The sequence below is a fragment of the Chlorocebus sabaeus genome, unplaced genomic scaffold (assembly GCF_047675955.1).
Source record: "Chlorocebus sabaeus isolate Y175 unplaced genomic scaffold, mChlSab1.0.hap1 unalloc_scaffold_438, whole genome shotgun sequence".
Taxonomy (NCBI): domain Eukaryota; kingdom Metazoa; phylum Chordata; class Mammalia; order Primates; family Cercopithecidae; genus Chlorocebus; species Chlorocebus sabaeus.
In genome coordinates, this window is record NW_027327746.1 from 129615 (window position 1) to 152409 (window position 22795).

General features: G+C 53.2%; 1 protein-coding gene across 1 annotated transcript; it reads right to left on the reverse strand.

Annotated features, from left to right (window-relative positions):
• Window positions 1-6941: 6941 nt before the first annotated feature.
• On the reverse strand, window positions 6942-17740 carry LOC140711271 (uncharacterized). The gene is made up of 7 exons (XM_073014194.1): window positions 17708-17740; window positions 15664-15807; window positions 15021-15096; window positions 13297-13339; window positions 9721-9884; window positions 8985-9470; window positions 6942-7833 (listed from the first exon to the last, which is right to left on the reverse strand). Exons 1-7 carry the CDS (start codon window positions 17738-17740, stop codon window positions 7559-7561), a joined length of 1221 nt encoding a protein of 406 aa, XP_072870295.1. The 3' UTR covers window positions 6942-7558.
• Window positions 17741-22795: the final 5055 nt, after the last annotated feature.

Below are 22795 nucleotides of genomic sequence, written 5' to 3' on the forward strand. Positions count from 1 at the left end.
TCTAGGTCTATCCTTTTACCTCCTCCGTTGTCTGGAGTAATAAAGCTCCCTGCCTCGCCCTCTCTCACAGCACTGAACTGCTTTTCCTGAATTTTCCCACACTGCTGATCATTCACTTGCTAATTTCGATGCATACATTCTTTTTGAGAAAGTCAGTTTGCCAACTCCTCCCACTGGTTTGTCAGAAAATGAGCTTACACTGCGCTGATCTCACTCCTGCTGCCAAACCTCCTTCTAGGGGTCTCTCCTTTGATAATGCAGGGATTATGTAGGCATGGGGAGGTGGGATACCAAGGGGGGATTCTGTCGACGGTGCTGTTCCCCCCTCCCCAGCCCCGCCGGTTCAAAGTCATCGAGCCGGGGGGCCTCTCTGACTATCTGGACTGTGCAGACCACCGCGTCTTCCGGTAGGGTCAGGGGAGGGCTTGAGATAAATCTGTAGGGCTCAACCACCAGCCACTGTCCACCTCAGGTGCCCCAAGCGCCATCTCTGCCGGGAGCTATGTGGATGCATCGGTGACAAAATGGAAAGCCTCTGGTCCTGGCGGAGCTTGTTCCAATCAGGAGAGACCCGAAAGCAAGAAACACAGTGAACAAATGCATGATGCCCAGGGGTGGATGGCCGTAAGCACTGAGGAGAAAAATAGCAAGTGGGGTGGGGGGTGTTAAGAGGGTGGAGGATGGAGATGGGCTGCCATTGACAATCGGAGAGCCTGCAGACCTGCCTGAGAGTGACGTTTGGGGAAAGAAGGAAAGGGAAGAAGGTGAGGGAGGTTAGCTAAGTGGACATCTGGGAAAGAGCTCAGGCAGCAGAGGGGCTGGGGTGGGGGCGCGCTGGCAGCCTGCTGCATTCCAGGGTCCTCTGTGTGGCTGGGACGGTGTTGGCCCTCCCCTGCCCATCCCTCAGGGCCTTCGCAGAAACACTCACACGGGGACCTTCTATGTACAGGCAGCACACGCCACCCATCGCCGTGACCACACTGTCCCTCAGAGGAGCCGCTGGCCACGTGTGTCCCGTCCACATGGAGATGTACTTGAAGATTCTTTACACACTGGGTTTCAAAGACTTAAGTATGGAAAACAGTGTAAAATATTAATAACACAATAACTGATTGTTATCAAAATAGTGGGCTGAATAGAAAATATAGTTTGTTTATTTATAGATAGGGTCTCACTTTATTTATTTATTTATTTATTTATTTATTTATTTATTTATTTATTTATAGATAGGGTCTCACTCTGTTGCCCAGGCTGGAGTGAACCGGTGCAGTCACAGCTCACTGAAGCCTCCAACTCCTGGGCTCAGGCAATCCTCCCACCTCAATGTCCCACGGGGCTGGGACTGTAGGTGTGCACTGCCACATCCAACTAATTGTTTTGTATTTTTTGTAGAGACTGGGTCTCGCCATGCTGCCCAGGCTGGCCTCAAACTCCTGGGCTCAAGTGATCCACCTGCCTTGGGCTCCCAAAGTGCTGGGATTACAGGCGTGAGTCATGGCACCCAGCGTCCCCCCCTCCGGACCTGCCTTTCTTTAATGTGGCAACTAGATCATTTAAAATTGCATATATAACACAGGCCACCCATGCAAGCCTCAATCCTGGGAGGTGCTCCCGTTGGAGAAACCTTCAAGAAGCGGATCTGCTTGGATTTGCAAACGGCCCCTCTGGCCCCAGGGGGATCTGCTGTGCAGAGCTGCTCTGGACTCAGCTCTTCAATACTGCCCTTGAGTGTACTGGGCACCTCCTGACTTTCGACCAGCACAAAGCTCCTTATTAAACGCTGACAAAAATTCCTTCCATTCCAGGTGCCATAATGGATTCATTAATCTCCTATTGATAGTTTTTTGCTGGTTTTCCCACTTTTTGCTATTCTAAGCACTGCTGCGAAGACTCTCCTTTTACCCCACCTGCCTGTGTCTGCTGCAGCTCACATGCTCCGCCTTCCAGCTGTCATAGCTGAGTCCCTGGGTCTCCTCGGCGGGGTGTGTCTGTGGGCACAAGGCTGCCCTGCCACATGCCCCACCCCATAACCTTCCATCTGTGGCCGCTCCTTGTGAGACCCTAAACTCACGACCTCCCCTCCTGTCCTCTCCTCTCCACAAAGCCACCCTTATCGGAGACAGTCAGTCTGCTTCCCAGTTCCCCCAAGGCGAATCCAAAGTCCTCCACTGGCCCACCCACCTCTACCGACTCCTCCCTCACCCTCCGGTCAGGTCAAACGGCCCCAACCAGAGGCTCCCCGGGCCCTTTCATAAGACAGGAGCTTTTCTTCTCAGGTCCGGCTACAGGTACATTGTACCCGCACCTCACCGCAGGAGTGAGAGCCGCAGGGGCGGAGATGGCTTAGTTCTTTTGCCTAAAGCCTGCCCTGACTCACCGAAGGCGGTCGTTAATGTGCGCAATGATTACAGAAACACAGAAATAAGGCTGGGGGTGGTGGCTCAAGCCTGTTATCCCAGCACTTTGGGAGGCCGAGGCAGGTGGAGCGCTTGAGGTCAGGAGTTCGAGACCAACCTGACCAACATGGTGAAACCCCATCTCTACTAAAGATACAAAAAAAAAAAAAAAAAAAAATCAGGTGGGCATGGCGGCACATGTCTATAATCCCAACTACTTGGGAGACTGGGACAGGAAAATCACTTGAACCCGGGAGGCAGAGGTTGCAGTGAGCCCAGATCAAGCCACTGCACTCCAGGCTGGGCAACAGAGCGAGACTCCATCTCAACGTCCCCCACCCGCCCCGCCACACACACAAACAAAATCTTAATCGTAGTAAGACACAGCTGAAAAGATATGACGGAATGACTCCCCGAGGCTACTGGATGCCACTCCTTCAATCATTTTCCATTCAGAAAACTTCAGATCAGATCATTTACATATGTACATTAAGACAAGGGGTCCTATATTAATGAATCTTCTCCGTCAAAATCCTGGTCAAAGTCAGAAAACAATCCCACCGGACTCCTGGGAGCATCTGATGTTGGAGAAACCTGGAGAAGTGGAGAAGCTGATCTGCAGGATTTGCAAACCGCGGCACTGCCCCCAGGGGGACCCGCAGCACCGGCGCCTCCCCGTGAGAGTCGGAGCCTCACTGAGACCCACACAGTCAGGATCTGCACCTCCAAAGGCTCCCCCAGGCGGCTCTGGGCACACGGAAGCTGGGAAGACAGCAAATGGGCCCCGGGGTTGGGGGGGCCCAGCACAGTCCAGCCTTTTCTCTTTTGTCTCCTGAAGACTTTCACTGTGGATGTGTGTTAGGGAAGGGGGGAGTGAAGAAAGAGACAGGGAGAGAAGATAGAGACTGAGTGATGCCTCCATTCTGCAGAGAAAAACACCGAGGCCCTATCTCAGCACTCGAGACAGTGGGGCCACGGCGGGACTTATTAAGTCTCTGCCTCTCAGTGCTCTGATCTGCCATGTGTCTGGCTGCCTCTTCCATCCTGACAAGCACAATGACTGTAATTCCAAAGTACTGGGAGTTGGGGGTGAAGATGCAGAGAACGGAGGAGTGGGGAGGGAAACGGCAGCCTCTGGGCAGCTACTCTCTAATAAACACGAACACAACACCAGAAAGGGCTTGTAGAAAAGAAACATAAAATGCAACCCAACTACTGACACATGGCCCTCTGTTCCATATTCACCCGCACGTTCTTAACAGAAACGCAACTGTGAACATGCAATCTGGTATCCTGACATTTGCCCTGACCAGGTTGTTACCGCATCTTCATCTTTCTAATTTTAATTGCTTCTGACGGCCCATCCGACTGGTCGAGCTTATTTAAAGAGCCCTGATTCTCCCTGATAAAAGGTTGGAGTCCTGTATCAAAAGCTTTTAGTTTTCTGTAACCAAGGGGGAAAACATGCTTCTTTTGAAAGATGACAAAATGTCTAGCTTCGAAGGGTCATCCGAGTATGGCACACAAGGTGGTCTGCATTCATAGAAAATGATGCCATCATATAAATCTCCCACTGTGTGACGGGGTGACACCATCACTCATCATCTGCCTCCCAGACCCAGTAAGTTTTGCAAAATTAATTACTGCACTTTACACTGAAAAGATCCCATCAAAGAATGTGTGTGCACAGGATGGTGAGGGGCGCCGGAGCTGTGTGAGGAGAAATGGCACTGTTCTCAGTTTCCTCTTCCATCCTACTGGGCTCTGAAGCATTGCTTCGGAGATTTTCAATTTTATCTTATAATTAAATAATATGAACTCTACTGGGGGAAGAAAAGCAGCCCATCACATTGGTATTAAGCCTTAATATCATTTTTGCCATCTTGACTCCTATCGCTATAAAAAGTCATTTTCTGTTCCCCTCACAAAACCACCCAAGGAATATTGCTTCAGATACCAAAGGTGCCCATGTGGGGCTCAAGCCTGGTGTCCAATAAATATGTGTGTCATTGACCTAATGCATGTCCAGTCAATTGAAACCTCACACTTCTGACTTCGGTTTTTAGGTTGTAATCTTGAAGTCTTAACAGTTTATACGCATTGACCTGAGGATATTGGAAACTTTTGATTAGAGAAGGTTGAATTCCTCTAAAGGACTTCATGAATGAAGAAGACAGCTAGAACCCCTGGTTTCCTGCTCCTCAGTGGAGATTCCAGGCGGGAGGCAGGCAGCAAATGCTTGCGTTCCTGTCAAGCGCCAGGCGTGGTGCTGGGCGCAGGATGGACACCAGTGAAGACACAGCTACACGCAGCCCTGAACATCCCTGCAGCAGCCACAGGGCCTGGCCACACCAGGGAGCTCTGTGAACTCAGGGAAGCCGGTACACCTCGGGCATCCCTTGCTCATGTGTAAAGTGGGGATAAGTCAGTGCCCAGGATCACTGAGGGCCTGCCACATAACAGAGTCACTAAACGCTAGCTATTCTCACTAGGATTGGAAAGGTTGAAGCTTACTACATTTCTGTGAACTTTCTATAAATACTGTATTGATGTTCACGTCACCACAGGCAAAAAGGACGCCACTTTCGCATCCAGCCCACCCTAAGAATGCCCCTGGACTTCCCAGTACACTCAGCTCCACCAGGTACCAGGCCCTGCAGAAGCCACAACCTGTGACGAAGACAATGAGTCACTCTTGGTGTGTGGCACAGCGTGATGTGGCGGTGGGTACTTAGTCATGGTCAGTCCGCGATCCAGAGCTGTGGAGCTTATTTTAAGTTGGGTGAAAATCAATTTAAGTTTCCAGATATGTCTTGGGACAACAGAAGATACCCAAAGAAGCAGGGAAAAAAAAAAATAAAAAACAAAAACCCAGAGCCTGAGACAGAAGATACCCAAAGAAGAAGGAAAAAAAAAAAACAAAAACAAAAACAAAAAACCCAGCCTGAGAAATACTTTCTTCATTCAAGGCCTGGGGAGTCAGGAATACAGGAAAGATATTTTCAATTTTATATTATAATTAAATAATATGAACTCTACTGGGAGGAGAAAAGCAGCCCATCGCGTTGGTATTAAGCCTTAATATCATTTTTGCCACCTTGACTCCTATCGCTATAAAAAGTTATTTTCTGTTCCCCTTACAAAACCACCCAAAGAATATCTGCGTAATTTTGAGCAAGTTGGGTTTTGCTCACTTTTGAGCATTAACTAGAATAAGGAGCTTCACCAAGAAAGGCCCCTGAAAAGCATGGTGGAGGCCTGACATGACGGCTCAGGTCTGTAATTCCAGCTCTTTGGGAGGCCAAGGCAGGAGGCTCACTAGAGGAGGCCAGGAGTTCAAGACCAGTCTCAGCAGCATAGTGAGATCCTGTCTCTACAAATAATAATAACAATTAGCCGGTCATGATGCTGCATTCCTGTCTTCCCTGCTACTCAGAAGGCTGAGGCAGGAGGATCACTTGAGCCCAGGAGTTTGAGGCTGCAGTGAGCTGTAACGGCACCACTACACTCCAGCCTGGGTGACAGAGCCAGACATAAGTACTCTTCGTGGTCTAAGGGAGAGTACAATATTTGGAATTAGGATCTGTTTTGCTCCTACCACAATCGCGTATGCACCTCACTCCCTTACCTAAGTTATTTTTCTTTGTGAGTCTTTCTCCCCACTTCCAAAATGAGGGCATGCCTCTCTTGGGACCATGTATCTAGGCTTGGAGATAAGAATTGTAAAGCTCCTAGTATACAAAATATTTTCAACAAATGGTAGCTATGGTCATTTTAATATATTGAATTGTACCATAATTTCACATCTGACAGATAATTCCCCTGAAATTGATACTTGAATGTGAATGTGTTCTCTGACCTCCAGCTACAGGCAATAGTCTTCTATGTCAGGGAAAATCAAGTACTAATATAGAATCAGAATAAAATGGCAAAAAGAATGGGGGCACAACAGATAAATTCTCGAGGAATAACTTACTTAAAGGATTTGTAAATCTGTGGCAGCTAAGACCAGGCCCTCTAAGCACATCTGGAGGTGAACTTCCTTAAAAGAAATGGGTCCAAATGCTCCAACAGGTTCAAGATCATACCTCGGAAGGGTAAAGCTCTTTACAGACTTTACAAAAAAATTTTGACTTCGGCTCTGCCAGGGAAAGAAAGCCCAGGCGACCCGCCATGGCGGGCTTTCCCAGGGACAGCCCAGGTGTGACCCACGTGGGCTCAAGGCCACCGTATTTGATGCCATCTGCAGAGCTGAGAGCAGCTGTCTCCCATTAACCCGAGGCTGTACCAACCAAGCCACGTTCCCACATAATACTGGTTTCCAAAGTACCTTTTTCCCCAGAAGAGAAGAGGCGTGGACTTACTAACCTCCAATATGTGTAACTCCTCCCAGGTGGCAAAACCAGGGCAACAGAGAACACGGAGATTCTGCCAATGTATCCTAATTTCACGTACCTGTACACAAACTCCCAAGCATTTTAGCAAGCTTTTGGACATGGAGCTCAAAAGAATGACCCATAAATACTTTCCAATACATACAGCATCTTAATGTGTTTTTCTTTCTTTTTTATTTTTTGTAGACACAGAGTCTCATTATGTGGTCCAGGCTGCTCTGGAACTCCTGGGCTCAAGCGACCCTCCTGCCTCAGCCTCCGAAAGCACTCGCATGACAAGCATGAGCCACTGTGCAGGACCCACAGCACTTAAATTCCAAAATCACCTTGAAACCCTGACCTTCCACCTGCCCTGGTGGCTTCCAGAGGTCAGTTCCTCTTCCCGTACCAAAGGTTTCTTGTCTTTCGCGGCCCAGGTAAGGTCACTCCAGGTGCTCCCTCTGCTTTTGAAGGCCTTTGACTGAGAAGCCACTCTGGGTCCTATTAGGACCCCAAGGCGGCTCCATTCGTACTCGCACATCTCCCGGCCGGTTTAAGTCACGCTGGCCAGGCTATTTCCACTTCACTCTCCTAATTTCTCCAATCCCATCCTCTGCTGCATCACCTTTTCTTTCTCTGAGAACCCAACCCTGCAGGAGGAACGCTGATGCTGGGGTCCTTTAACTAGAACGCTAACGCCAGAGCACTTCCCCGGGCGCTGGGGGGCGGGCTGCCGGGCGGGGCCTGGCGCTGCCACCGGGGTGTCCCGCGGGGAGGGGGGCGCTGGGCCTAGGGAGGCTGCGCTGCTGGCTCGGGGAGCGCGCGGCGTACGGATGTCAGGGCCAGGGCGCATGGAGACGACGGGCCGGGCATCACGTAGGCGCTCGCGGCGGGCGGGGCGGCGCTGACAGCGCCCCAACATGCAGCACCCGTGCCGCCCCGAGCGCTCAAGGGCGAAGGGAAGGTCACCGGGACCGAGGGCGGGGGCCCATTCCCGCTCCATCCTTGTGCAGTGCGCGGTCCCGAAACGGGAGGAAATCCGCCATCCGCGCCTTTCCACGCATCTGCGGCAGGAGGAACCGGGAAAATAAAAATCAAAACCCAGCCCCGGGCGCATCGCGTCTCCAGCCCGCGCTATCACTAAGGCTCCCAGGTGGCGTTCGCCTGGGAAGCGCCGATCTACCCGCCAGGGGCTGCGCGGCCTGGGGCGCTCCACCGTCCGGGCACCGGCGCCCTCACGTGCACCCGGGGCCTGGGGCGCGCAGTCTCTACCACCTCCGGCTCTTCAATGTTAAATGTCCTCCTGGCGCGCCCGCGTCGTGGACCCAGACTCGGGTCCCTCCTGGAGAGCCGCTTCCACATTGCAGGGCAGGGGAAACCCAGAGCCCGCGCCGCGGCGCCGCTGACGTCCCGGAGTCCCCGCTTCCTGGTCCTTCTCGTCCGCGGAGGTCTGCGGGGAGGGCCTGGGACCCATTTTAGTTTTCGGTTTTCTCACGAGCCGAAAGGCAACAGCACATGCGAGCGCAGGAAACCCATTTTTAAAATCTCCCAGCGGAAACGCGAGGGGCTGCCGGACCGCCTCGGAGACGCCAGGCGGGAACCCAGAGCACTCCTTCCGCGTCCCGCATTGCAGCAGCCAGGACCCCGCCCACGCCGCGCGGGGCACGAGGCGACAGGAGGCGCGCGGGGACCCGGCCGTTTCTTCCTCGACATGCTGGGGGGCGGCGTGGGGCGGAGTTGAAGGGCGGGGGGCCACTTAGGAAGTGATCGCGCTGTACCCACGCTTCGGAGGGGAAGCCCGGCCGGGTCCTACAGCTCAGAGGCAGAACGACTCCCGAGGGTCCTCCAGGCGACCCCCTCTGTCAGGCTCAATTTAAAACATAAACCGGAGGGGGTGGAAAGCTCACTATCTTCCGGATGGAGGTTCCTACCGCCATGTCCCTTCCTCCTCCGCCCCACCCGGCAAGGACCCGGGGGCTGCCTTGCTGGCTCATGCCGCCCCGCAGGTACCCCTGCCGCTGCCGGGCACGGGCTTCTCCCCAGTTCTCCCCATCGCTTCCCCGCTCTTCTCCCTGGTTCTTCCCATCGCTCCTCCACCTTTCCCCGCGTCCTCCCGTCGCTTCCCCCCTCTTCTGCCCCATCCCCCAAATCCCCTTCGCCTTGTTCTCCTCGGCTCCGTCCGCCCCTCCCTCGCCGCCGGGAGGGAGGGGCGCACCTTGAGCATCCTCGCCTCTGGTCAGCACTCCGACTGCCTTGCCGGCCCCGGAGAGGTGCTCCAGGAACTTCCGCAAGGAGCCCTTAGGGGCCTGGGAGTCGTCAGTGTCCATGGCGAGGAGGTCGAGAGGAGCCGCTAGTCCCGGTGCGCAGTAGGCAATGTGGACCCTGCCCGCGCCCGCGGGAGTCGGAACTGCTGCCCCGCCCCGCCCCAGGGCCAATGGGCGGTGACGGGCGGGGCCCGAGCGCACGGGAGGGGCTGCGGGAGCGGGGGCGTGGCTAGGTGCAGGGAAAGGGGCAGGTGCGGGCGGGGTGCGGGAGTGGGCAGGAGCACCTACGCCGGGGTCATCGTAGGTGGGGGCCGTGCTAGCGGTGAGGTGGGCCGCAGACGTGGGGATAGCGCCACAGGTAGGCGGGGTCCCTGCGGGTGGGGCCGCGTCTCTGGTGCTCGAGACTCGCGGGTGGGCTGGAAGGCTCTGGTTGGGGACTTCAGAGATGCCCGGAGTGCCACAGGTGGGGGCAGGGAAAGCGTCCGGGGGAGGGGAGACCACAGGGGGGCGGGGGTCACATCGTTTGGGGGGCGCGCCAGGGTGGGGCGGGATAGAACGCGGGGAGCATCTCCCGGGCCGGGTGAGGGAGACCTTGAGTGGGCGCGAACGTCTGGGCGGGGGGAAGCCCTGCACTTGCGGGGAGCGCCGATGGCGGGGCGGGGTGGAATTGGGGCGTGGAGACCCCACCTGGATGCGGAAGTTCGCAGCAGGCCCGGCCGCTCCGGCGGTTGTTGGCGCAGAGCCCCGCTGCGCGCACAGCTTCTAGTTGCCGGCAGGATTCCTCCTGGGGCTGCGCTGGGAGCCTCCGGGCGCGGCTTCCTCGACCTTCGCCCCCAGGTATTCTCTGTAGTCTGAGGTCGGGAAGGACGAACGGAGAGTAGATCCTCCAGGTGGTGGGAAAAACTGAGCGCGGCGGGCTTAGCTATGACGAAGCTGCGATTTCCCGGGCCCACGGGGGCTGTGGCGTCCACTCGGTTCCTGCTAATCCCACTGTATTATAAGGTGGGGAGAGTCAGCTTGCATAGTGAAACCAAAGAGAGCTGCGAGATGGAGAGTGAGAGTGAGAAACCAAGAGAGTGAGACACACACACACACACACACACACACACAAACACACAGAGAGAGAGAGGGAAAGAGAGGGAGAGTGAGAGAGACAGAGAGAGAGACAGAAAAAGTCAGAGAAGCAGAGACACAGAGAGACATAGAAAGATAGAGAAAGATGAGGGGAAGAGAGAAACAGAGACACACAGAGTCTTAAAAAGAGACACAGAGAGACAGAGCAACCAGGAGAGAGACACAGAGAGGGAGAAACAGAGACAATTTAAACCAAAAGAGAAAAACAGACCAGAAAAGAAAAACAACTAGTAGAGCTCGGAACTGCGAAGGTGGCATCATTCCGTTAGTCTCGGGTTTTGCTTCCTGGGTTTGTGACATGGTCAGAGTCCTTGTCTTTGATTTCCTAACACAAGTTGTTAAAGTTGGAAGTGAGTGTGAAATTGAGTTAGTCTAGCTTTATTCTTTCACGGATGAGAAGTGAATTATCTTCAGCAAGGTGGGTGCAGGCGTGGTCCCCGGGGGTCACTGTGGTGAACAGGCTGCCCTTGTGGGCAGCCAAGTTCGTCATCACTGGGACAGAGCCCAGGACACTTCCCTGGCTGGCCAGCCTTTTCCTAGAACCCCACACATTGCAAATGATGGAGTCCAGATCTATACCATAAAGAAACGAGGGTGGTTACAGAAAGCACCACGATCTCAGCTGAGTGGCTCTGAGCACCCCAACGTTGGGGCACCTCGGTACAGGTTGGGGCAGCTCAGGCTGTGCCCAGCAGGGAGGCCGGCCCGATCAAGCTGCGGTCTCCACCCTGAGAGTGTGGGCTCCTTCCCCCAGCGCGGGTTAAAGCATCGTGTGTCCACCTGTGCAGTGACTGGTCCCAGTGGCCCTGGAGGGCTGAAACCCTGGGTCCCGCCACTGGTCCAGGGCATCCGTTTCCCCTTCCTGCAGTTCCTGTGTCTGTGTGTCCAGGGGGCTCTGATCCGTGTCTTAGGACCATGGCTGAGGGGACAAGTTCACCCGCTTTGGAGCTGGCCCGGATCTTGGTTCTGTGGATCCTCGCTGTGTGGCTCTGGAGCAGTTCTGTCCTCAGGAGATGGATCTTCACAGCCGCCTCTTGGGGCCATGAGGAGAATTAATAGGACGACCCCCGGGTAGCTGCTCAAAGCCCTGTGTGGGGCCACCCCTGTGTCTCCACCAGTTCCTTTGCTCTGTGCTCCCCCCCACTGTCACATCGCCAGCCTTTATTTCCTTTTCCTTGGACCCAGACAGCGAATGCTCCGCTGGTCTTGGCAGCCCCTTCTCTAGTCTGTCCTCAAATCACTTCCTGACGGACAGCCCTGACTAGCCATCAACGTGACCAAAACCCCACAAAATAGAACCCAACTTTCCTATTAAGCTGTACAGAGCTGTCCCAGCCCCACTTCCCACAGGCTGGCCTCATTCGCCATGGGATCCATGGTTCTCACCTGGGGCTGGGGGTGCCCCTGGCATCTGGTGGGGAGTGTCAGGGATGTCCCTCCAGGCCCAGTACAGTCCCCCAGCTGGTGGCCGGCAGACAGCAGCACCCAACCTGATGTCCCTGTGGCTTCTGGTTCCCCGAGGCTGGCTGTGCTTTGCTGCCTCTACATGCTCTCAGACGGGTGCCCTCTCTCCACCTTCACTGGTTAGCAGTGTTCCATCCATTAGAGCTCAAAGCACTGCCTCCCGGCAATGCAGCCCCTTCTCCTGGCCTGCCGTCTGCCTGTGCCCCGCGGTCTGTACCGTGTCCTCACGGACCGATCAGAGCGAGGCTCCCAGGAATGGAGAGGTTCCTGCTTGTGTCTGCTTGTGTCTCTGTCCCGCCTTCTCTGGACCTGGCACCGTGGCCTTTGCCGACAGAGGTCTTGGGTTGATTGTCAGTGAAGCAGACAATCTATATGGCTCTAAATGGCTGTGAACATGCTTGATTGGGTTATTTTTAAAATAATTGTATATGTAAACATTTGAGTGTGACACAGGTGGATTTTTGGGCGAATGGTCTTGTTCTTCAGGGAGTAACCACAGGCCCATCCACAAGGACCATTTCCAGCTAATTTATGGAACGCTGTTCTACCTGGTTAATTTTCAACGTTATCTCAGCCTGAGAGGTAGGTCAGCATGTGACGAAGTTCACTGGTTTGAATCCTAATCTGCTCCTTATGAGCTGCACCTTCCACGCCTTCGTTTCTTCCTTGGTTAGGTAGGGAAGGTATGAGCTACCTCAGAGTTGTGAGTGAGGCCTGCATCGAGTGACCGCATTAAAGTGACAAGGACTGCACCCGGAGTGTTGATATTTAAAGACCTTTAAACATCGCGATGCCGCATTTTGGTACCCAGGTAAAACAGCAAAGTTATTTCAGATGCAGACACAGACCCTCGGTGAGGCGGGGGGCTGATGGCAGGAGGTGGACCACCGACCCTGTAACGAGGGCGTGGTCTGTTCGAGGCTGAACGAAGTGCACATCATTGCATGTACCACGGAGGTCCCTCTCGTGAAGTCCTGGAAGGGTCCATGTGGCTGAGCCGTGTGGTCTGTCCATGACGTCCGGTAGGAGCAGAGCTTTCGGGTGCAGCCTTGCTCTTGTGCGCACAGCCCTCAACGGTCTCAAAAGTCTGAGGCTTAAAGCAGGCTTGGGGTTTCCTTACACCTCCTAGACATCTAATTTGCCTGGCAAACATGTTTTTCTTGGGTGTAAAGGTGAAGGAGTGGGTGATTCTGGTGAAAGTGTACTAATTACTGCACTTCTGGGTCAGTGGCGCTTGGTTGAAGACACTATCTGCCCTGGATGGACATCTCTGGGGTGGTGAGAACCGGTGGCTGGATGTCGCGGGGTTGCCAAGAAGATGCCAATTTTTTCCTTTTTCCTCAGTAACAACACCCTACTTTGTTTAGGGAAGCAGCACACCCAGCTGAAAATCCAATTCTCTTGCACGGCAGAGCGGCTGGTGACACAGGTCCAGATGCTGGGATGCTGATGGGGGGTCCTGGAGTGGGAGGTGTCAGGAGGCTTTCCCGACCCACAGCAGCCCTGGGCCCTTGTCCGGCCTTCTTGTCTGGGGCATGACACCAGGAAGGAAAGCAGCTTCGGGGGCCCGAGGGCCAGAAGGCAGAGTCCTGGCGTGTGAGGCAGGCCTGGGCCAGGCTCCTCGGAGGATGTCACAGACCTGCTGCCCATGCAAGGACCACCCACCTCTGAGCCCCACGCAGATTTTCCTCCGTAGCCAAGTGAAATCCTGGTACGGCGAGTGAGGCAGTCAGAGGCACCTTTTGTGGAAGGAGGACAAAGCTGGAGAGAAAGAGGTTTTCCTAAAGGCACAAGGCGCTGATTCTGCGTTAGGGATAATTCCTAGGAGTGTGGTTGCTGGTGGGTGGAAAACTGTAGCCAGAGAATAAGTGGGAGTGGCACTTGCTGGTATTTAACTGATTCGTTCACGAATGGTCCAAACAGTTCCAGAGAAAAGAACATTTCGGACACAGAAGTTTTCACCCTGCCTGACAATCAGCCTGACCGTGGGCTGTTCCATCCTTCCTGGGCGACACTGAGAGGGTCTCAGGCCCTTCCGGCCCTGTGCTGGCATTTCCCCAGAGTGTGTGCCCCATCCCGAATAGGCTGGAATGCCTCTGGGTGCAGCTGAGCCTCTTGAAAAGGGAAGAGACATGTGATGTGCTCTGGCTGAACAGGAAAATGAGGGAGGACAGGGAGAGGGGCCTGGAGGTGAGGAGGATGGTGAGCAACACTGGGGACAGAGGACGTAGGGTAACACCAGGGACAGGGGGATGGAGGGTAACGCCGGGGACAGGGGCATGGAGGGTAATGCCGGGGACAGGGGATGGAGGGTAACACCACTTCTCCAGGTGCCTTTGGGGGATGCTGCCGCCTCTCGCACCCCAGAGTGAAGTCAACAGGATTCTGTCCCGTGGAGCCCCACAGCCTGGCAGCTGGGATTGTCGCAGTATGAACCACTGTTCACTAGCTCTGCACCCTGGGACAGGCTCCCTGGTGTTTCCACCCTGGTTTCCCATCTGGACAGTGGGACCCTGATGTCCCCGTCCCAGCTGCGCCCAGAGCCCTGGACTCCAGCGTGTCGTCGGCACTCATTAGCGTTTCTCTTGTTGTGGTCCGTGGATGAAGTGGCTCTCTCTTTGTGTGTTCACAGCCCTCCTGCTCACTTTACCTTCTGGGAACACTTTTTACATAGCTTCGTATGTGGGGAGGACTCGAGTGATTAATTGAATGTTTCATCAGGTGCAGTTCTTCTGTTTCCCAGTTTTGACACAACATTTGGTGAAATTTCCAGGGACTCCTGTGGTCAGCCTCACGGTTTCACTCTGTCACTTTCTAATGCAGTATTCTTTGGGAGTCTTTTCAATTAAGCGCCATCATTTAAAAATAAGTTTTATAATATGCAGTTTCAGGTTAATTCTTTACCTTTGGGTCTCAGGCAGTAGCTACCTACCTGTGAGTAGTCACAAAGGTTCACGCAGTTTTCTCTAGCCGTCCCTGGCTCGTAGCTCAGCAGATCCCTTCAGATGAGTCAGCCAGCTGTGTACCTGCATGTTCAGGATACTTGTCAGGGGCCTTCCTCAGAGCAAGACCGACGCTTACCTCATCCTTGGGACTTTGGAGCCCGCCCTGGAGAGACTCCAGCCACATCCTAAGGGGCCGTCCGGGTCCCACAGGCTGGTGGGAGTGACTTCTGAGCCACTCCAGACCACACTTTGTGTTCCTACACCCCACAAAGCCACTTAAAGTGCCGTGTTCTGGTGCTGTGTGCCTCACCAGTGTGCCACACAAGCCTGCACGGGGATCTGAGCGGGCGCTGCCTTCCTCAGGCTATGCTTGAGTTTTGGGGCAACTGGAGCACTCGTGGCTGTGATTCTCGCCACTGTCTGGGCTTCCCTAGAGGGTCTCACCCGCAGCCTGAGGACCACATCGGCAGCCACCGAGGAGCCGCCAGGTGCGGCCTTGGTCCCACTCAGTGCTTCTCGACTTTGGTGAGAGAGGAGACAGCAAAACTTCAGCTGGGAGCCCCAGGCCTTCTCTGCTTGGGGCCCTGGGACTGACATAGCACAGATCCTGCCATCCACGTGCTGGGGGCCCCGCCGTGCGGCTCCCTCCTCTGGTTAGGGACTGCACCCTTGGGCTGTGCACCTCCTGGTTCTCACACTCAGGGGCCCAGGGAGGGTGGTGGATGAAGAGAGAAGGAGAAGGGTGGCAGTTTGAGCCCAATTGTGTTGGCTTCGTCTTCCGCCTCTTGTCCCTAAGTACATTGGCAAAGTTTTCCAGATGAAAACTCAGAAGGGATTTTTAATGACTGGAATCTGTGAATTCCATGGAAGCCAAGTCTGTCCACCTCTTTCACCCGCCTCATTTCTCCCCGTTGGGGCTGATTTTGGCAGCGTTCATAGGGGCAGGGACGGAAGGGGTGGGGGTCAGCCGTTGGCCCTGTGTCCCTCCCCTCCTCCCCTCAGCGCCACAGCATTTCGGTGTCATCCCCTTCCGTGCACGCGTCCTCATGAAAACCAGGTGCGGCTGGAAGGAGATGCCTGTGCCCACTCCCGTGACCTTCCCGGCCACCCTGGCTGCAGCGGCCTCTCGGCAGGCATCTTTCTGGTACTGCCTCCGTGCCCCTCCTATCACCTGACGCTCGTGTTCCTGAATCTTCACGCGTGTGCTCTGTGCAGCCACCTCACGGGTTCCCTGGGAACGGAGACAGTGTCTCACGCCGGTCAGAATGCTCTTCTCTGTCCACTGAATAGTCCAACACAGAATCATTCCTCTGTGATTATTTATGCTTTGTTATGTAGAACTGGAATAAAGAAAAAGTGAATTTAGACATTACAGCCATCAGGTTGAAGCTTAGTAATTGCATTAGGGAATTAAATGGAAGCATTTGAGCTTCTCGAGTTCTAATTCCACATCTTCGTATCCCCATCACCCCATACCCAGTGTCTAACACAGCTCTTGGTCTAGGAGTTTCTTGATAAATGCTTACTGAATTGAACTGTACTGAGCTTAACATTCCCACCCAGAGTTAGAAGCCAGTCCCTGAACAAATTGCATTTAGAATATGAGTTTGACGTTACTGTGGTAAGGGGTATCCTACACGTCATAATTCCTAGTCAATGTCGGGTATTTAGTCAAATAGACTCAAGTATAGAGAAGCATAGGCCCATCTGGCAAAAGGGCAAGGCACGGTGCTTTAGGTCCAGGTCCCCAATATCAACTATGAAAATAAAACGTCAACTCCAATGACAGCCCTGTCCTAAGCTGGTCACTGTTTACGCTAACAATTATAAACAGCTCGAACTTACTGTCCTGAGAGGCAACGTACCCTCCATTCTCTCTGCAGTGTAGCTGCCTTGGTGGATGGAACATGCCCCTCCTCCCTCCCTCTCCCTATCCCTCCCTCCCCCCTCCTCTCTCCTTCCCTCTCCCCTCCTCTCTCCCTCCTTCCCCTCTCCTTCTTCCTATCTTCTCTCACCTTTCTCCCCCCACCTTCTCTCCTGGACAAGGGGTAGAAGAGAGGAGACCTCTGGAATCTTCTGCTTCATCCAAGCAGCTTGGGGGCAGCATCAACAGCTGCAATTTGGCTGCCCCAGCAGGTGCCTCAGGGCAGCCTTTCTAATGGGAATCCTAGAATCGTGTCTTTCCTTAATGTGTCCTAAAGGCTGGAGGACATGAAGTGAAACAATGCTCCATGCTCAGTCCTGTGATTTTGTGTAATTATTGGACTTACTTTGAAATTAAACTAAATGATACCCAAGGTAGAGCATGAAAAAAAAAGAAAAAACAGGCTATGGTGTTTGAAAAACAAACAAAACCGTTTGGTTTGTTGGTTTGTTCTTAGACCTTCACAGGCTCCTAGGTCACACGTTTCAGTTTCTCAGCAAGTGACATTCTCTGCAGAAGCTGTGTCAGTCTCTTGTTTGATGATGTCAGCCACAGCAGAAAGAAGCACTCCGTAGGCCCCGTGCTCAGCACCTTGGCGTGAGCTCCTGCCATCTTTCGTTCATGCTCATCACAGCTCTGTGCAGTGGGCATCCTCCTGATCCCTGTGGGAGGATGGAGGATGGAGGCGGAAGGGTGAGTGATGGCAGGATCACATGAGGGGTCTCTCCCGAGGTAGGGAGGGGAACCGGCCCAGGACCTTAGTGCCCATCGAATCCTTCCTCCTCCTCCTCTGCCTCTCTGTGACTGTTTGACTCAGGCTGCAGGGACGGACATGAGTATGTGCAGAGCCTGTGTGCACCCCTGGGAATGTGTGCTCATATTGGCAGGGAGGGATGTGAGGTTGTACAGAGCGTGTGTGCATACCTTGGCGGTGTATGCTGGCGTTGGCAGGGACAGATGTGAGCACGTATGGAATGTGTGTGCACACCTTGGGGATGTGTGCTGGCATTGGTAGGGACAGATGTGTACAGAGCGTGTGTACACACCTCGGGGTGTATGCTGTTGTTGGCATGGACAGATGTGAGCGTGTACAGAGCGTGTGTGCACACCTCGGGGTGTGTGCTGGTGTTGATAGGGACAGATGTGTACAGAGCGTGTGTGCACACCTGGGGGTGTGTGCTTATGTTGCTTTGTAACCGGCAAATACGTGGCCCGTTGCGTCGGGCGGCCCTGCGCCCATGCTGAGTCCGTCAGTGGCCCTCGGGTTGGGGTCTCCGTCTGCCCAGACAGCACTCGAGTGGCTTGAGGTTTCAGATTCTTCCTCTACGGATACTTGGGCCTGCTCAGGACCAAACATCAGAACCAGCCAACTGCAAACTACAAGAACGTTCAAATGCATCTTCAGTAGGAAAAACAAAAGCAATTGGAAAAATTTTCCAACGTGACCCCGTGGTTAAGCCGTTAGATACTCCAGCCAACAGATTGAGTCACTTTAAAATTCACACCAATTAAAATGGTTGTGAGAGTTGCAGACCTTTACCGCTAAACCTTGAAATAATTGAAGCATTCTGCTCCACTTGCTTACAAACTAGGGTTGGGGATACCTTTCAGTCCAAAGTAGCAACCTTCTAAATCCAGCTTAGATGCGAGGCTCCCACTGACACAGGAAGAGACAGTGGCCCTTGATTATTCTCCTGTGTTCAGATACTGTGTCATTTCCTTTTTTTTTTTTTTTTGTATACTGATCATCATTTCTGCTTTTCCAATTCAAACTAAAGAGAGTTTAGTTCTGTTTTGGAGAAGCTGTGGTTAGTGGTTTCTTTTCATGGTTTGCTTAATCTCTTAAGTCTGGTGCTTACATTACCCAAATAGACTTTTCTTTAGTACCACAGTGCCATAACCAGGGCTTCTCCCTCCATATCTGCTCCCCAGGAGGCTTCCTAGGAATGGGAGCTGGAGATCCAGCCCCTCTCCATGTGCCGTTTTCTTTGAGTCCAAGGCAGGTTTGGCTCAGAGAAGAAAAGAGGCCTCCGGGTTAGCTGCCTCTGACTGCTTGCTTGTGAAATGTTTAATGATAAGGCGACTTCAAAACTAATTTACACATTGATAGTTGTAGCTTGAAGTATCACCGCAGTCATAAGAACAAGAAACACTCCCATAAAGTAGATAAGCAGAAAAAAAGCCATAGAAGTTTAATAGAGCACAAATAAAATGGTGTTGTAAGAATGTACAGTGGGAAATGCTCTCAGTCCAGCCAGATCCAGCTGTGACGTCAGTCCAGCTGTGGTGTCCTCCTGTAAAAACATTCAGCCACATGTGGCCCTGATTGCAATCACTAGTCTGAATTTTGATCCAGAAAGTTCTTGGGGGCCGATGCTGGGACTGTTCCAGCAGTTGAGTCTGATTGGGCGTCACGGTGGTGATGTGCTTATCGCAGACAGCTGGGCTGAGTGGTGGCCACCCGTGCACTCGCCACGTGCAGCCGTTATTCTGGTGATGGGGTTGCATGCGGTGCGGCTTGTCCACCTGGGCTATTAAAGTACAGGGAACCCAACCGCGGGCGGGTGCCTCCCGACATGGGAGCTGTCTTTTTTATCCAGGTCCCTCTGGCGCTGCAGACCCCTGCCGCCAGTCTGAGCTCACAAGGAGGTACCGGAGGGCTCTGCTGGGGCATGGAGGTCCCTGAGCAGGTGGTCACTTATTGCTTGTGGAGTGGTCCGTGGCCTGTGAGTTTATTCTCGGGGTTTGTGTGGGCGAGGTTAACCAGTTCACAGCTGGGCACTTACCCCTTACACAGGTGACACTAGTTAAAGTGGAATCTATATTAGCTCACACAGGCGTGTCTGAGGAACTGGGAGGGTGGGGAGGTTTGGCCCTAGCACTAGAGCCTGGGCTCCTGACATTCTGCGTCTTCCTGTTGGGGGGCCGTCAGGGCCGCTGTGAGTCCTGAAGACAGTAGGTGCCATATGGACCAGGGGATGCAGAAGCCTCTAGAGGCTGTGGGGGGCAAGGAGACTGTCGCTTACCCAGAGCCAGCCCTGCCGACACCTCGACGTTAGATGGTGGGAACTGTTTTGGACTCCAGCTTCCAGAAATGTGAGAAAATAAGTCAGTGTTTAGGGTGCTAAATTTGGGGTGATTTAGTGGAGAAATAGAAAACTAGCCCACAAAGGTGCACGCATTGAAATGTGCTCTCTCCAGGTGTTCACAGTGGTGTGAAGGGGATGGCATCAGCGTTCTGGGAACTGTGCAGTTTCACTGAAGGAAGGGGGTTCGCCACTCCTTTCCTCATGTAACTGAAGGTATGTATGCCTGCGACACTGCCCAGGAGACAGGGACTGGAATTCTGACTTTATTTCTTATGGGAACTAAGCCACAGTCAGAACACAGTGAGGGCTGAAATGAGCTTCCTACAGCCTGAACTGGGAAGAGGAATCGCAAGTAGCTTGTTTTTTTCTACACAGACCTGTCCTTTCAGGTTTTGTTAAGTTCTGGAAAAAGGGAGAAGCCAGGCACACCTCAGCGAGGGACAGTGTTTCTGGAGGTGGCACGGCTTCAGCCTTAATGTGGCCGTGTGGTTGGGAGGCTCAGAAACTGCCCTCCAAGGGCACTCATCTGTTCCTTATTGCAGTAATACTTCGTTTACAGAAATCCACAGAAATTACAGTGCGGGAGGCCTCTGGTCTGGATGGGTTTGTGTGGACCGAGGTCACGGGGTGTTGTCCCAAGTGCTTATCCTGATCTGGCAGAGGCTCTGTTTCGAAATAATTATTCTTCAGTTTCAGAGCCTATACCTGAGTGATAGTCTTTTAACTTTGTTGCATAAAAGTAAAGTATGTCTTGAGGGTCTAAAAACCTATTTAGTAGTCATGGCTTTAAACTCATACATGGGGCTTTGGGATGGAGTGAAAACCACTGTCACCTGCGTGGATGCTGCGTGGTATTTTTAGCGTGGTGGCCTGCTCATGCCTTGAGCTCCATCTGCAGTGTGAGCAACAGCTGTGCATTTGAGAAATGTAGGCAGGTCTGCTTGCTCCTCCAGGGGCCTGCGGGCATCCGGGTGAGGGGCCTGGGATGAGGCCACATCAGTGGGAAGGAGCTTGATTGTGTCAGCAGATATGTCTGCTTCTACAGGCCTGAAAGCCAGCCAGAACCCAGTTTTCCTTTGGTCATCTAATGCCAAAAGAAAAAACCGTTTCTTGGAGATTCTTGTAATTTATATTAATGAACCATTTGACCATAAATAAAATGTTATAAATGCATGAGGCTTTACAATTTGGCAGATGTGTAACTCACATGTCGTTATATCAAACTGTTGAAGATATTTGTTTCACTTGAAGGCTTTTAGCATTTTATGCGCAAACCAAATGCCAGTAGCATTTTGAAGGAGTATTTTGGAATTTTAAACACAGTGGGACAGTGCTGGGTCTCTGGGATGCTGGTGAGGTGGACGTGACCTCAAGCTCTTGGAGCTTGCAAGCAGGATTCCTAAATTGTCACACCTGCAGTGCTGGAAGTCAAAGTGGGTTTCTGTAAATGAGGTATTAGTGCAATAAGGAACAGATAAGTGCCCTTGGAGGGCAGTTTCTGAGCCTCCCAGACACCCCAGGAGGAAGCGGGGTGGGGGGCAGTTACCCACCAGAACCTGGACGGTGGATCGTGTTTGCTGGTGGCCCTGCTTGGCAGGCCATTACGTGCAATAAGAAACAGGTGAGTGCCCTTGAGAGGTTTCTCAGCCCCCTTCAGAACCGCAAGTGGAAGACGCTCCAAGGTGGGGGGTGGGGGTTCGGTTATCCACAGGAGCCTGGTTGGTGGAGCTGGGTTTGCTGGTGGTCCTGCGTGGCAGGTCATTACGTGCAATAAGGTACAGGTGACTGCCCTTGAGGGCGGTTTCTCAGTCTGCTTCGGAACTGCAAGTGGAAGACGCCCCAAAGTGAGGGGAGGCTGGTGGTCGGTTATCCAGTGGGGCCGGGTTTGCTGGTGGCCGCTGCATGGCAGGTCACTGCGTGGAGCGATGGGAGGTGAGTGGAGTGGGAATAGAGGATACACCCTCCACAGCTACTGCTGGCAGTTGGCTCTGGTAGCAGAAGGGGCATAGATAGAGGGATTCCCATCAGGGGCAACACGACTGGGGTCCCACGTGTGGTGGATGCCGAGGTGTGGCTATATGTAATCTCAGTCTGCACAGCCGTCCTGGTGAGTGGGTTCAGTTACCTTCCCATCTCACATTTGAGAAATCTCGGGGGCTCACATCACAGCTAGGTGGGTTGGAACTAATGTCTCAGGCAGGACGTTGGCCCCAGAGCCCAGATCTTACCCGCCCCCACTCTTTTCAGTCCACCCAGCTTGTAGAGAGGGTTGTGTGGTGGTGGGTGGTGGCTGAGAAACCAACACAGTAGAAGTGGGGGAGGAAATAAACCAGGCAGGAGACACAGGCAGTGCTTGGGAGATCTGCACGGGGTGTGGGTGTGGGAGGCACCTCTGGGCCTGTGAACCCCGTTCTGTGCTCCTGGCTTGCCCAACCTTGGCCCTTAGCCACATGCTGCGTGCTTTAGGTGAAATCTCAGTCCCTCATGTGGTGCGGGCATCTTTTCTCCCTGGCTTTGCCTCTCTTTAAATCACGGAGTCTCAGTGGGGATGGCGGGGTGGTTGGTGGTTCACGGAATTTGCCCTCCACTTCCCCATCCTTGTCCTGTCCTGTCTGGCCTGTTACCTGAATCTGTGTCTCTTCAGAGCCTGCAAATGAGTGGAGGCCACGGCAGCCTCTTGCTGACCGACCTCTCAAACTCTCTTATTCATCAGAATCGTGTTAAATGCTGATTCCTAGGCACCCCATTAGACTCTAAGCCTGTCTGGCATGGGTACTTTGGGGAAGGTACAGAAGGTTGCTGGGCTGTTCCAGGAGGGAATTTGCATTTGTAGAATGTCCACTGTGGTCTTTCCAGCATTCTACTTTCCACACACACATGGCATTAAACCTGGAAGATCCCTGGGTGCTGTGCTGGTGAGGAAGCCTCGGCTGGATGAGGGGTTGCTGGGGCTCAGACTTGATTCCTGGGCTGGGGGCTGCGGGCTTATTCTCTTCAGTGGGCCTGCTGATGGGATGCCCTGAGAAGTCCTGCTGTGCGCTCAGGGGAAGGTGCAGAGACAGGCTCAGAAAAGACAGACCATGGATTTAAAAATTCCTACTGGAAAATCTTTTATGAGCAAAGTAATTTGCATCTAACTGAAGACAATCATTGCTTGAATAATTGGTTTGTTGACAAAGTTGGTCCTATGAACAGATTAAAGTTTT

Coding starts and splice junctions, on each gene's coding strand:
- LOC140711271 (XM_073014194.1), bottom strand. CDS start 17,740: ATGGGCGCAGGGCCGCCCGACGCAACGGGCCAC. Junction 13,340..15,020: donor ATGTGGTCCTCAGGCTGCGG/GTGAGACCCTCT, acceptor TCGCCGTACCAG/GATTTCACTTGGCTACGGAG. Junction 7,834..8,984: donor CAGAGGCGAGGATGCTCAAG/GTGCGCCCCTCC, acceptor CTCCTGCCGCAG/ATGCGTGGAAAGGCGCGGAT.